The sequence below is a fragment of the Medicago sativa genome, chromosome 3 (assembly GCF_051527215.1).
Source record: "Medicago sativa cultivar Bolivia chromosome 3, Bolivia_mono, whole genome shotgun sequence".
Classification (NCBI taxonomy): Eukaryota; Viridiplantae; Streptophyta; class Magnoliopsida; order Fabales; family Fabaceae; genus Medicago; species Medicago sativa.
Window position 1 is genome coordinate 48,125,654 of NC_140751.1, and position 12,690 is coordinate 48,138,343.

The following is a 12,690-nucleotide window of genomic DNA, read 5'->3' on the forward strand; positions in this document are numbered from 1 at the left end:
AATTATGGGGTGGACCAGTATAATTTGTTTATATTGTCTCTCTCCAACTTCTATCGATCTTTGATTATCTTCTAGTTCTGTTTTGTTTTAAACACTTAAAAAAGATTTTAGAAGAAAAAAACAACACAATTCAACCTCCTCCTTCTGTTTTTTTCACCTTAATAGTTATCTTCAAAATACTTTTCATTTATTTATTTTTCTTTTAAAAAACAAAGTTATCTTCAAAATACAAAATCCTCATAATTTAGGGAAACTCAAAAATTATATTGGAGTAGAGTTTTAAAAGGTTTATATGAATTCTTCAAATTCAATCTATGTCGTTATGATATTCCTGAAAATAATAATATATTAATCATAAACATAATTTATCATTCTCTAATAAAAACACGTTCAAGAAATATGAAAATTTTCTCTATTTTCACCATATATTTCCCACCTCACAAAATCCTCCATTCTCATCTTCCGACCGACAAACAAAAGATAATGGTCTTATGCCAAGATCTATGGTTCAAAAGTTTAAATTTTTTTAACAAAAGATTAACTAAATAAATATGAACTTTTATGTTTTCAACGCTTATAATCTTTGTGCGAGAAATGTTATAATATTTTAAAAATTTAAGTGAAAATACATTAAAAAATGAAATAATAGACATAAATCGATTAAAAGACAAGGATCAAAATTCAAAAGTCTTCATGACGATAACATTTAAAAGACGAAATTTGCTGAATTTGTTTAAATGAAAAATATAAAAAAATAAAAGAGTAAATAGACAATTACCCCCTTAAATTGTAAGTTTCGTCAATTACCCCCCGAAATTGCACAACCTTAATCAATTTACCCCTCCGTCAAATTTTTCTGTTAGTCAACATGATGTTTTGTAAATATCCTCCTGAAGTTTCGCACTTATGTGCAAAATACCCCTTAAATTTGATTTTTTTTCTTATCCTTAAAAGTGACTGCATTATCGGCATAGAGTGGAATACAAAGTGGGTTCATTCAACAAATCAGCATGTATGCCCACATAAGCAAGGAAAAATTATAGAAATATTATGCAAGTGAAAGCAATAGGTATTTCTCTTACAAAGAATTGAATCCAAACAGAAAGCATTGGTTTTGAACCCTTAACAAACATAACATAACGACTTTTGATTCCTGTAAAGTGTTGGAAGCTCCCAATGTGATCTAAATCAAAGCATCTTCCATTGTTAAATGTCACATAATCAAGTTCTTCCCTGATATATTGAAGGCATGTTAAACACCTAAAGCATGATGGGATATTTGGAGGTCTGTAATTGAAACATGAGCTGAGCAATGCATAACACTCATAACAGTTTTCAAAGAGGCAATTATAGGAAGGACCATGAGGCTCGTGTGGCCATTCACCATTCCCATCAAATTTTGTGTTGTCCTCCAAAAGAATGACTCTTATAATACCCTCAAAATTTAGCTAATATGCTCTACAATCAAGTGATAACGCAGTCACTTTTAATGATAAGAAAAAAATATAAATTTTTAAGTTCAGATGGCATTTTGCACATAAGTGCAAAACTTCAGGGGGTATTTGCAAAACGTTATGTTGACTAATAGAATTTGACGGAGGGGGTAAATTAATTAACGTTGTGTAATTTTAGAAGGGTAATTAACGAAACTTACAATTTGACGGGGTAATTGCCTATTTACTCAAAAATAAAATTTGAGTTATTTTTTGTTTTGTGACAGAAACGACCTTACGACATAACACGTCAAACTCGAGCCCACATACAGTCGTCATTGGGAGTGTCGGCGAGTGAAATAGTATCTGATAAAATGTTAATGTCACAATCGTAAATAACTTGATATATCAGTGGCAAAAAGTATAAAATCAAGTGCAAGATTCACTAACGTGCCAGCGTGTCTCATGGCAATCTAATAATTTCCCGCTGCATTAAACACGGTTTCGCTTTCCATTCCACACTTTCGGTACAAAACTTTTTCAAGTTAAATTCTTTTGTACTTCAAAAGATTAAAACAATGTTGTCTAATCGATGAAATTCTTTTTAATATTTATATGATAATCCTCTCAAAATTATTTATATGAATATATTAAAATTGTAAATACTGTTATCAGAATCTCTTTTATTAGTTATTTTCATATTCATATCTTTTTTTAGTTAGTTTAGATGAGTTGTATTCTAGAACTCGGTCATGGTATAACAAACCACAAAACTTAAAAGAATGGATTGGATTAGAAGATCTCACGGAGTCATGATAAGCTTTTCGAATAGAGTTACGAGGTTAGTTTGATTGGGGCGAGAGAGTTAAAGAGTGAAGTAATTGTTGGGTCACGGGGGGTCGAGGATCATCACATTGGCGAAAAAAAGTTTGTGGATAATTTCAGGGGGTAATTGTTGGGTCCATGAAATTATTTATAAAAAAAGTACGTGTGATACAAATTGTTGGGTCCATGAAATTATTGTTGGGTCACGGGGGGTCGAGGATCATCACATTGGCGAAATAATTGTTGGGTCACGGGGGGTCGAGTAATTTCATGGACTTTGCATCACATTTTAACATAAAACCTTAAGATATTAAGTTTGTGGATCCTCTCACTTATAAAGTGTCTAACATTTATTTTTTTCATCCGACATAAGACATGTTACTTACATTTAATATACCAAAAGTAATAAGGTAGTTTGGAATTTGATTTCCACCTCTAACAAATTAACAATTAAGTAATTCGTGCTAAGACAAGCTTCAAGGCTTAAAGAATGAATTGTGTATCATAATCTCACTAGACCAAAACAAAGGAGCGTAAGATTGACTTGATTGAGATGGAAGAGATAATTAATCGAGTAACAAGGGTGACATTGAGTTCGATTAACACCTTTAACAAATACTTTTTTTTTGATAAATTAATTATTAATATAGTAATATTAACTGTTTAAAAAAACTTCAAGACTCAAAGAAAGCATACAAATGTATTTGTGAATTACCGACCAAAGAAATTCTCATGTTGAGTTGAACCACTCCTTGTGTGGTATGAACCTAGTGTTTACCAAGTGAATTGATCACCTTCATCGACATCCTTAAATAATGTTTTTAAACATTAAATTTAATTCTCTAATCAAGTATCATTTGCACGCAACTGTAAATATTAATCTCTCGAAGTAAGTAGAATTACAATAAATTATAAAATTATTTCGCAAAAAATTTAAGATTATTGCATTCTTAACACTAAATTTAAGCACGATCAAAGTATAAAAGATCCTTTAACATCTTATCAGGATGCTTTTGTTTAAAAGATTAACCAAACTATATCTAGTCCATGAAATTATTTATAAAAAAAGTACGTGTGATACAAATTGTTCATTCTTTAATTCTTTTTCGTTTGTTAATTTTTTTTCAAATAAAATCTAAACTAGTGAATACTTTATTGAGTTTAATTTATATACACTCTCAGTGTAACAAAGTTTTACACAAACATATAATAATGTGTTGTTACATTAATTAATGAGATGTAATAAATCATGTGTTTTTCATTCATTAAGTGGTATGGTAACTTATTATTACATGTATGTTTAAAATTTTGTTGCATTAAAATTATATATAAATTAAGGAGAATATTAATGAATATATTTTAAAACATTAATTAAAATATTAAAATTAGTAAATTTTCATCAAAAGTGATATAATTATTGTTAAAACAAAAATAAAAACTTGTATTTTTTTAAATAAAGTTTTTATTGATAATTTCTTTAACCAATGTGGTAAATACATTCATTAACAAAACTTTTTTTTTTTTTGGGTACAACTCATCAACAAACTTATAAATTAAATCCTTCAAAAAAAAAAAAAACTTATATATTAAAGTATAGTTTTTTGTATTTGTTCAACTACAAATACAATTTTGTTCATTCTAAAACACAAAACAAAACCTCACACTCTCTTCTCTCTTTCTTTACTTCTTTCTCTATCACTGTACACTTCATACTTCCTTCACAACAATAATCATTCACGCAAATGAACCTTCACCTTCAGATCTCGAACTAAATTCAATTCAAACAAAGAAAATCTGCAAAGAAAATCTGAAGAGTTTTCAAGAGTAGTTAATGGAATCAAGGATATGAAGTTTTACATATCAGCAAAGGGAATAAAACGAGTAACAATATCAAACGGTAAGGGATCGGCGAAGGATACAACGACGACGGCGGGAGGAGTAAGTCCGACTGTTAGTGGTTCTTCCGGTCGCCGGATTTCACTCCGGACGGTGCTTCCGGTGGTGTTAGTGCTTGGGATCTTGTTGCCGTTTGTTTTTGTTAGAGTTGCGATCTTGGTTCTTGAATCTGCTACTTTTTGCTCTTCATTGGGTAATTCTTACTCCATTACATTTTTTTACCGTGCGGTAACTGGATAATTATTTTTTTCATTCCATTTTGCATTTTTCATAATCTGGTAAATTTTAATTTTACTCTGTTTCAATGCATTTACTATTTTTTTACATACAAGGAAATGAGGAATTTTTTACAACTAATGTGAAATTCTAGTTTAATGTGTTTCAATATTTTTAGTTATTAAAATATTATAATGGAGTTAAAACACGAGATTACAATCCTGGTAAGCATAACTCACTTGATAGATATATTGCGTTATATATGCAGAGGTCGGAGTCAAACCTCAAACATTTCACTTATTCATCTTAAAAAAGTGAATTTTTAACCACTAATTTACTTGATAAAAAAAATAATTTCATTTCTTTTTAGGAAAATAACATCTAAACTGTTTTGTTTGTTACTCAATAATTTCTAGTGTTTTTTTTTGAGAATTATACTTTTTAAAATTATTTTTTAGTGGTCCCAAAATACTAAATAAAAATATTTGTCAAAAAATTTAAGGAAATTTGTTTTTATGGAATATATGAAATAGGTAATTTCCTCCTTTATCATAAAGTTGATGTTAGTTTGTACATTGGTGAAAATGACTGTTGCAGAATGTGCTGGGTGGAGGTTTTTCAGTGGAGCTGACACGTCACTGGTAAGTGTCTTTTTATGGAAATTAATCTTTTTATTTTTATTTTATTTGACAATTTTTTTTAAATAATATTTTTCCACAACTACTTATTTTTGGTCACACGTACTTTTTTGTCCACGCTTTGTCAAAATATTGGGCAATTCACGTTACTGGATTAACTTGACTTAATTAAAGTAATGATTATAGAAAAATATTATTAAAATGGAGATTCTTAATTAATTTTAAATAATTTTTTGTGGTTGTTAATGAAAAGATAGGTTCCTTTTTCACACAAAGTGGCTTAAATAGGATTTAGTTTGACAAATGTGACCCGTGTTTTGTTAACAAATTGCAACTAGTGATTACCGACAATGTTCTAGGTCACTTATTGGAGATTGACAAGAAATAATACTATATAATAAGAATTATTTTAATTTTGATGTTTGTTATTATAATGTCTAATTCTTGTGGGCTGTTTTATTTGATATAATAATACAATGTCAAATTGGCAATTATTACAAATTTGTCACGGTTCTGGGTTTGGAGACAAATCTGTGATTATCTACAATTTATGAAGGTTTTGAGTTTGGAGGCAGATATACTATTTGATACAAGATTTTAGTTTCAGAAATGTTTTTTTACACACTTTTGGATATTAATGCAATATATTTATACTATTGCAATAAGTTTCATTGTCTACTAGATCAAATGACGTTATAAGGTTCTATCGTATATAATATCTCTACGAACTCGTTAATTTCGAGATATTTTTTTTTTTAAGTTTTTTAGATCTTCTTCGCCCGTCTAGTGATTTGATTTGATTTCCTACTTTCTACTCCTTTCAACAACAAAAAATCCTACTTTCTACTATATTTTTTACAATAAGTGTTACTCCAACTCTTTTTTCAATGTTAAATTTTCGTACACAACCATATCAAGTATCAAAGTTAGTTAATAACATATATTGTAAATGAGTTTAATGCACGTAGAATGAGGTTAACCAAATGTTGAAATTTCAGTTGAGAAAATTGTTTACATAATGTTTCGAATAAAATTATCTCTAGTAAAACGAATCTATGTAAACAAAACAAAATGTAAAAGAGTTTAATATTTATATGTTGTCATTATAATTTCAAATGTTCTTTTCACGATTATAATATTTTTTTTATAATTGATTGATAATGTAAAAAATATTTACATTGGCGGTGTATAAATTTATACTATGGTTAATCTTTACTGAAGTTGAAAGTAATCTAGTCTAACTATATATTAAACTTGGAATAACACGTGCATTGATCAATTATTATTTGAAGAATTTTTTTTTTTTTTTTTTTTTGAAATAGAAAAAAATTATTTAGAAATAAACATATTATATCCTATTATATCTTTAATTTAGTTCTCTTTTTTTTTGTTGGTATAACATATGTTTGTATCATATACTGTAGTAGTTTGTGTATTCCAGCTTTTCTTTCGAAAATTCCAGTTCATGTTGTTAGAGTCGTTTGTCAGACGGTAGTGAATCAGTTATCAATGCATCAAAGTTAATAAGAGTAAAAGACAAAAGGAAAAGTAACAAAATGTGTATTCAGAGAAACCTGACCCATTATAATAAACATACCACACTCTTTCAAAAAAAATAAATAAACATACCACATGTCTACATTTTTGGTACATCTCATATTTTTTTCTTGAAGAGATTATTAGGTACATCTTATGTATTTTATTCACGTGACATTCTTTGTTAACTTAATTAATCTTGGGTGGTAACAGACCAAAACAAAAATTAATCTTGGGTGCTTATCTATTTCAGTTAAAGTATTGTCAAAAAATCTATTTCAGTTAAAGGGACATAAAAATGCTGACTGGTTTACACGTACACACTCATCAAAAGTCAAGCTAGATTATGAAATAAGTAGTAGTTTAAAAATACAAGCAAACATTACTGACCAGATCATACTTTCCAAAAATTGGTAAAAGAAAAATCACTTCCAAAAAAGCATGACATTGTTTGGGATATAGTTTTGATAATGAAAGTGTTTTTTTACACACATTATGGAAGGATTGGTAGTATATACAATATAACTTATAAGTACTAAGTTGATCTAATTGAGTAATTGACAAATACGACATTTCTTTATACTCCTATGAAATTGGTAGTGCATTGTCTTTACTTGCACAAGTTGCATTTGTGCAATCTGTGGACATGGCTATGAATGCTACCTATACTGCTATTTGTTTTTGTCTTCTGCTTCTACTTTTTCTGTAAGTGCTATTATTACAACTTTTTCTTCTCTGCATCAAAAGGACTTCATGATCTTTCTTTGTTTTACTTTGGGACCATTTGCTTCTATTATATGACATCATCGATCATCCAACTAATACCGTTTATGTAATTGATTTGGTTAAGTCAATTTTATTCACTAACCAAACATCTGCATTTTTACTTACAAATTAATCAACTACGACAATTTTGGCGATTTGGAAATGATCACGAGTGTGACAGAATCATGACATGCCAATGTGTTTTTGACAAAAGCTATACTTTGTAGTTTCAACAAAATTACGTTGTTACCGTGATTTTGTCAAATAAAGAGCCAATTCAATCAATTTTGATAGTTTCCACATAAACCTGTACAAAACCTGTGCACACATTATTGAAGTTATGAGCATATGAATCATTTAACTTTGTTTAGACCCTTCTGCACCAACTTGTATATTTTAATTAAAAAGAAAAAGTTAATTTATGTTAATTTTTTTTTACTGTGAATGCATGTAGAAACTCAGAGATGAGCTAACCAAAGCGCTAATGGAAGCAAATGATGGCAATATTAATGATAATGAAGGAGCAGTGTCATTCAATGAACTTGTGAAAGAGATGGTCTTAAAACAAGACCTCAAAGCTTTTGCTTTCAAGACCAAAGCCATGGTATATAATTTTTTTACTTTTGGTAGTTACTCTATATAATGATTATGATGTTTCATTTTCAATTTCATTCCTTATTGTTTCCTTTTGGGTCGGTGTGCATATTTCAGGAGTCAAAAATCAAAATTAGCCAAATCAATTAAACTAATAATGATAATGCATTAGGCGTTCACAAAATGAAACATAATAATGTGCCTTGGAACTGAATTCTTTGGGATACATTATTCTGATTGGATTTCTGTGGAAAACATGTAATTGATCAGAAATGTGGAATAAAAAGTACGCATAAAATGAAATTTAACAAGACAAAATGCAGCTTAAAGAATTGATTATTCCTATCCTGTTTTGATCTTTTAATATTTCATAGTAGTTGCTCAAATGCAAGATAAAAGTAAGCTAAAATGCAAGAAATCCCCTTAAGTATCGGTTATTTTCAGAAATGCCATGTGGTTCAAAACACTACAGCTCATCTTCAACTGATCAAATCACACAAATGGGGTTAATTGCTGTATACTATATTGAACAATGTGGAAGTATAAGGAGTTTAGTTATTGAGTTTTAAACCACAAAGGGTGTATGTATTTCTGATTATGATCGTTATGAGTAACATTGGTAAAGGTTCAATCATAACCAAAGTCCGAAAATGAATATCTTTGTTGACTTGTTTGCCATTTATGCATAGACTATGTAGCACCGACACTTCATATGGAAGACATGTCTTGTGCCGATATGTGTCGGTGTCGTACATGTCGGTGTTAGACACCTATGTATGACACCGACACATGTAGTTATATTCAATCATTCCATTTTCTTAAATTAATACAGGTGTCAATGTGTTCAGTATAAGTTATGTGTCTGTTGTCTGTGTCATTGCTTCATAGTGCATAGGCTCTTGTCATCTACAGATATTCAATTCAGTAAACAGATTTTGTGAATCTTCAATCCTCTTAACAAATCATGCAATTTCTTCTGTACGTATTCAGCTATCACAGATGGAACACAAGGTGCAAACAGCAAAACAGCAGGAGTCAGTATATTGGCATCTAGCATCACACGGTGTTCCCCATAGTTTACACTGTCTTTGTCTTAAGTTGGCTGAAGAATATGCTGTAAATGCCATGGCTCGATCTCGCCTGCCTCCTCCTGAATTTGCTTCTCGCCTTTCAGACCCTACTCTTCATCACCTAGTTCTCCTAACTGATAATGTCCTTGCCGCCTCTGTTGTTGTAACCTCTACGCTTGAAAATTCATTCAATCCTGAAAAATTAGTTTTTCATATTGTTACCGACAAAAAAACTTATGCTTCAATGCATGCTTGGTTTGCCACCAATTCTGTTGAATCAGCTGTTGTTGAGGTTAAGGGATTGCACCAATATGATTGGTCTGAAGAAATGAATGCTGGTGTTAAAGAGATGCTGGAAACTAATCACTTAATTTGGAAGCACTACTATGATAAAGAAAAGAACATCGACTATAGTAATTTGAACGCTTTACGGCCTAGCAGCCTTTCTTTGATGAACCAACTCCGCATTTATATGCCCGAGGTAATTAGTTATTTTTGGCAGCCTTTGATTGAATAATAAGTAATACCTAATAACAAGTCTGAATGCGTGTTAACGAACTTTTCATGCTGATATGATTTTTGTGGACCACGACAGCTTTTTCCGGATCTCAAAAAGATAGTATTCTTAGATGATGATGTTGTAGTACAACATGACATATCTTCTTTGTGGGACGTAGATCTTAATGGCAAAGTGAGTGGTTCAGTATTCAAGTCTTGGTGTGAAGACAAATGCTGCCCTGGAAGTAAATACATGAACTACTTGAACTTTTCACATAATCTGATATCATCGAATTTTGACGGTGAACAATGTGGGTGGCTCTACGGCTTGAATGTATTAGATCTTGATGCTTGGCGAAGAACAAACATAACAGAGACCTACCGGAAATGGTTGAAACTTGTAAGTGTATGATGTAATGTGCTTGTTTAGGTTAATCACTATTTTCTGCTACATAATGTGTTATGGTTTACCATATGCATAAAGATTGAACCAGCAAAGATTTAAATTCTTATTTTCCCTTACGAGTGTTTTTTTATTTGAATTATACAATGTTAAGCAATATGAATAGGGCTAAGGCACTGCATTACATTCTGCATACCTGTATAAAACACTATTTAGAAGTGATTTTTTTAAACAGACATTCTCTTACTCCCTACGTCCCTAATCTTTGGTCTTTTTGGCTTTTTATCTTTTTCCCAAATCTTTGTTTGTCATGGTAAACCAAGATATAATTAGGGGTAAATGGCTCTATACCTTAAAGGATCAAAGATCAGGAACGGAGGGAATATTAGATGATATATATATATATATATATATATATAGGTTCCATAATTTTGGGAATGAGTTCCACATGAAGTTGTCAGATTTACATGAATTCCACATAATACTGCATTATTTATTTGATAATTGTATGGTTTTATTCCCTATTATTGTCATCGTACATTAACAGTATGTATTTATCTGGCTTCACAGAACCTCAAGTGTGGGACAGCACTGTGGAATCCAGGAGTGCTTCCACCTTCCATGATTGCATTTGATGGTCAAGTGCATCCTATAGATCCATCAATGCTTGTGACTGATTTAGGTTATCGCTATAATTCCGAAGAAATTAGCAAAGAGAGTCTTGAAGCTGCTTCTGTTATCCATTTCAGTGGCCCTGCAAAACCATGGCTTGAAATTGGTTTCCCAGAGTATCGAAGTTTATGGAGTAGATATGTAAACTTCTCTAATAAGTTTATACGGAGATGTAGAATTACAGGGTAAAGGAACAAAGTTCACCCACCTCAAATATTCATTAAGATTGCATCATTGGTACCGTGTTGGATTAGAGGGAAGAAGCTTCCGCCTTCAGTCTCTGATTCATACGTTCTGTATGATATCGATTACATTACACCATGTTCATAATCATATATATAGTAAATAGATGAAGCTACCAAGCAGTATCCTACTAGAAGCAGTATCTGCAGTTAAGAAAGGTATAAGAATCATTGATTTAGCTGTATGACAATACTGTAAATTTGATTTTGAAATGGAGAAATTGTTTCGACATTTCAATGAGACGGTTATAAGACACTAGGTAACAGCTTACAGACAGCTTTAGATTTCACAATTTTAGTCTTGTAAGTACCTTTGTTGGAACCATCAAATTTAGTTTATGTATCATTGTTGCTTTACTTACACTTGTTATTTTGCTATTTTGTGTATGTGCTAAGAACACACGAAATAGTGAAAAAGTAACATGTATACATATGTAACTGATGTAAAATCAAAAGTGATGTTCAATTATATTTATTTTGGAAAGTGATCTCATGTTTGTTTCCCCTCAATTTGGATAATTGGATCTCTATATAATAAGATAGATCTCAGTTTCATTTTCTGCACTAATGTTGTGCCATTTGATGTGATTTATGGCATATATCGTCATTACAATGAATGAAATTGCTCTGGAATAATAATAATGCAGAAGAAAAAATGTTTAAGTATTGCATTGTTTAAACTTTAAATACCCATACAACAATATATATATATATATATATATATATATATATATATATATATATATATATATATATTTGTCAATAGCCTAGTCGCGAGCTCACACGTTTTAAATGTGGAGAAGTGAGGTGTCTGAGGTTCGAACCCTGACCCCTGCATATAACATGTAATATCTCTACCAACTAAACTTAGCTCATGGGAATCATACAACACTATTTATTTGTCAAGATACGAGGTTTTTTGGAATGATACACGATTGGTTTGACAAACATTGACAATGATGATGATGATGTTATTTGTTGACACTTGTTTGATGTAAAATAAATATCCATGATATAAAAATGAATTACAATAAATTAAAATTGTTATGTTAGATCTGAAGATAATCTCTCTCATGAAAATAATCTCTCTCACCTCAGTGAAGATAAATAAAAACAAATGAAGTTTATATAAGTGAGGTGGAATCTATTTGCTTCAAATATGTACACAATACACCTCTTTATGTTAGAAGGCTAGTCAACCTTATACTGCATACTAATCACTAAAGAGAGAAGAATGTCTGCGGTGTGTATATATATATATATATATATATATATATATATATATATATATATATATATATAAGAATGTCTAAAAAATACTCCTCAACTAAAGGAAAGTAGGAAAAGAGAAGTCTAGGCCTAAAAAGAAAAGAGAAAAATCATCCAAAAAGAGGGAGAGACAAAAGAGTATATGACTGAAATAGTCTGCAAGTCATGATTGCATGTCAAAACAAAAAAAAAAAATGTCATGATTGAGCAACGACTCAATCTAGAGAGGTGTGCCCATCCTTGGTTAAAATACAAAGTTAGGGGGTTGTGGGAGATCCTCTCTGGTGAATTTTTTTTTTGTGTAATCTCATTCCTTGTCTTTTTTTTACCACATGTAGTTTCAATTATTAAAAAGACAGTTGAATGATAGAGATGAACATTGGACCTCCTGCATTGAAAATTTCATGTGAGAGGATCCAAGTCTCAAAGGGGGGACTACATAGAAAGAGAACTCTCTAATTGCTCTAAAAAACTTGTCATTGCTTCAAATATTACCTCCCCTCCGTCTCTTTGCACGTTCCCACAATAATCTCTCTGGCGGTTACACTTCCCATAATTTCGTAACCGCCAGAGTCTAGTGTGCCATTACAACGGCTCTGCAGCCCTCCACCTCTATATATAGGGGACTCATAG

At 30.8% G+C, this 12,690-nt stretch overlaps 1 protein-coding gene across 1 annotated transcript; it reads left to right on the forward strand.

Annotated features, from left to right (window-relative positions):
• The first annotated feature begins 3,905 nt into the window (after nt 1-3,905).
• On the forward strand, nt 3,906-11,272 carry GAUT15 (galacturonosyltransferase 15). The gene is made up of 6 exons (XM_085751944.1): nt 3,906-4,347; nt 4,968-5,011; nt 7,764-7,913; nt 8,894-9,454; nt 9,569-9,871; nt 10,445-11,272. Exons 1-6 carry the CDS (start codon nt 4,104-4,106, stop codon nt 10,733-10,735), a joined length of 1,593 nt encoding a protein of 530 aa, XP_085608070.1. The 5' UTR covers nt 3,906-4,103; the 3' UTR covers nt 10,736-11,272.
• The last annotated feature ends 1,418 nt before the right edge of the window (nt 11,273-12,690 follow it).

What these genes read in the sequence shown, in the direction of transcription:
- GAUT15 (XM_085751944.1), top strand. Translation starts at nt 4,104, where the DNA reads ATGAAGTTTTACATATCAGCAAAGGGAATAAAACGAGTAACAATATCA. An exon ending in CTTTCAAGACCAAAGCCATG is followed by an intron (nt 7,914 to 8,893) that starts GTATATAATTTT and finishes GTACGTATTCAG; the next exon opens with CTATCACAGATGGAACACAA. An exon ending in ACCGGAAATGGTTGAAACTT is followed by an intron (nt 9,872 to 10,444) that starts GTAAGTGTATGA and finishes CTGGCTTCACAG; the next exon opens with AACCTCAAGTGTGGGACAGC.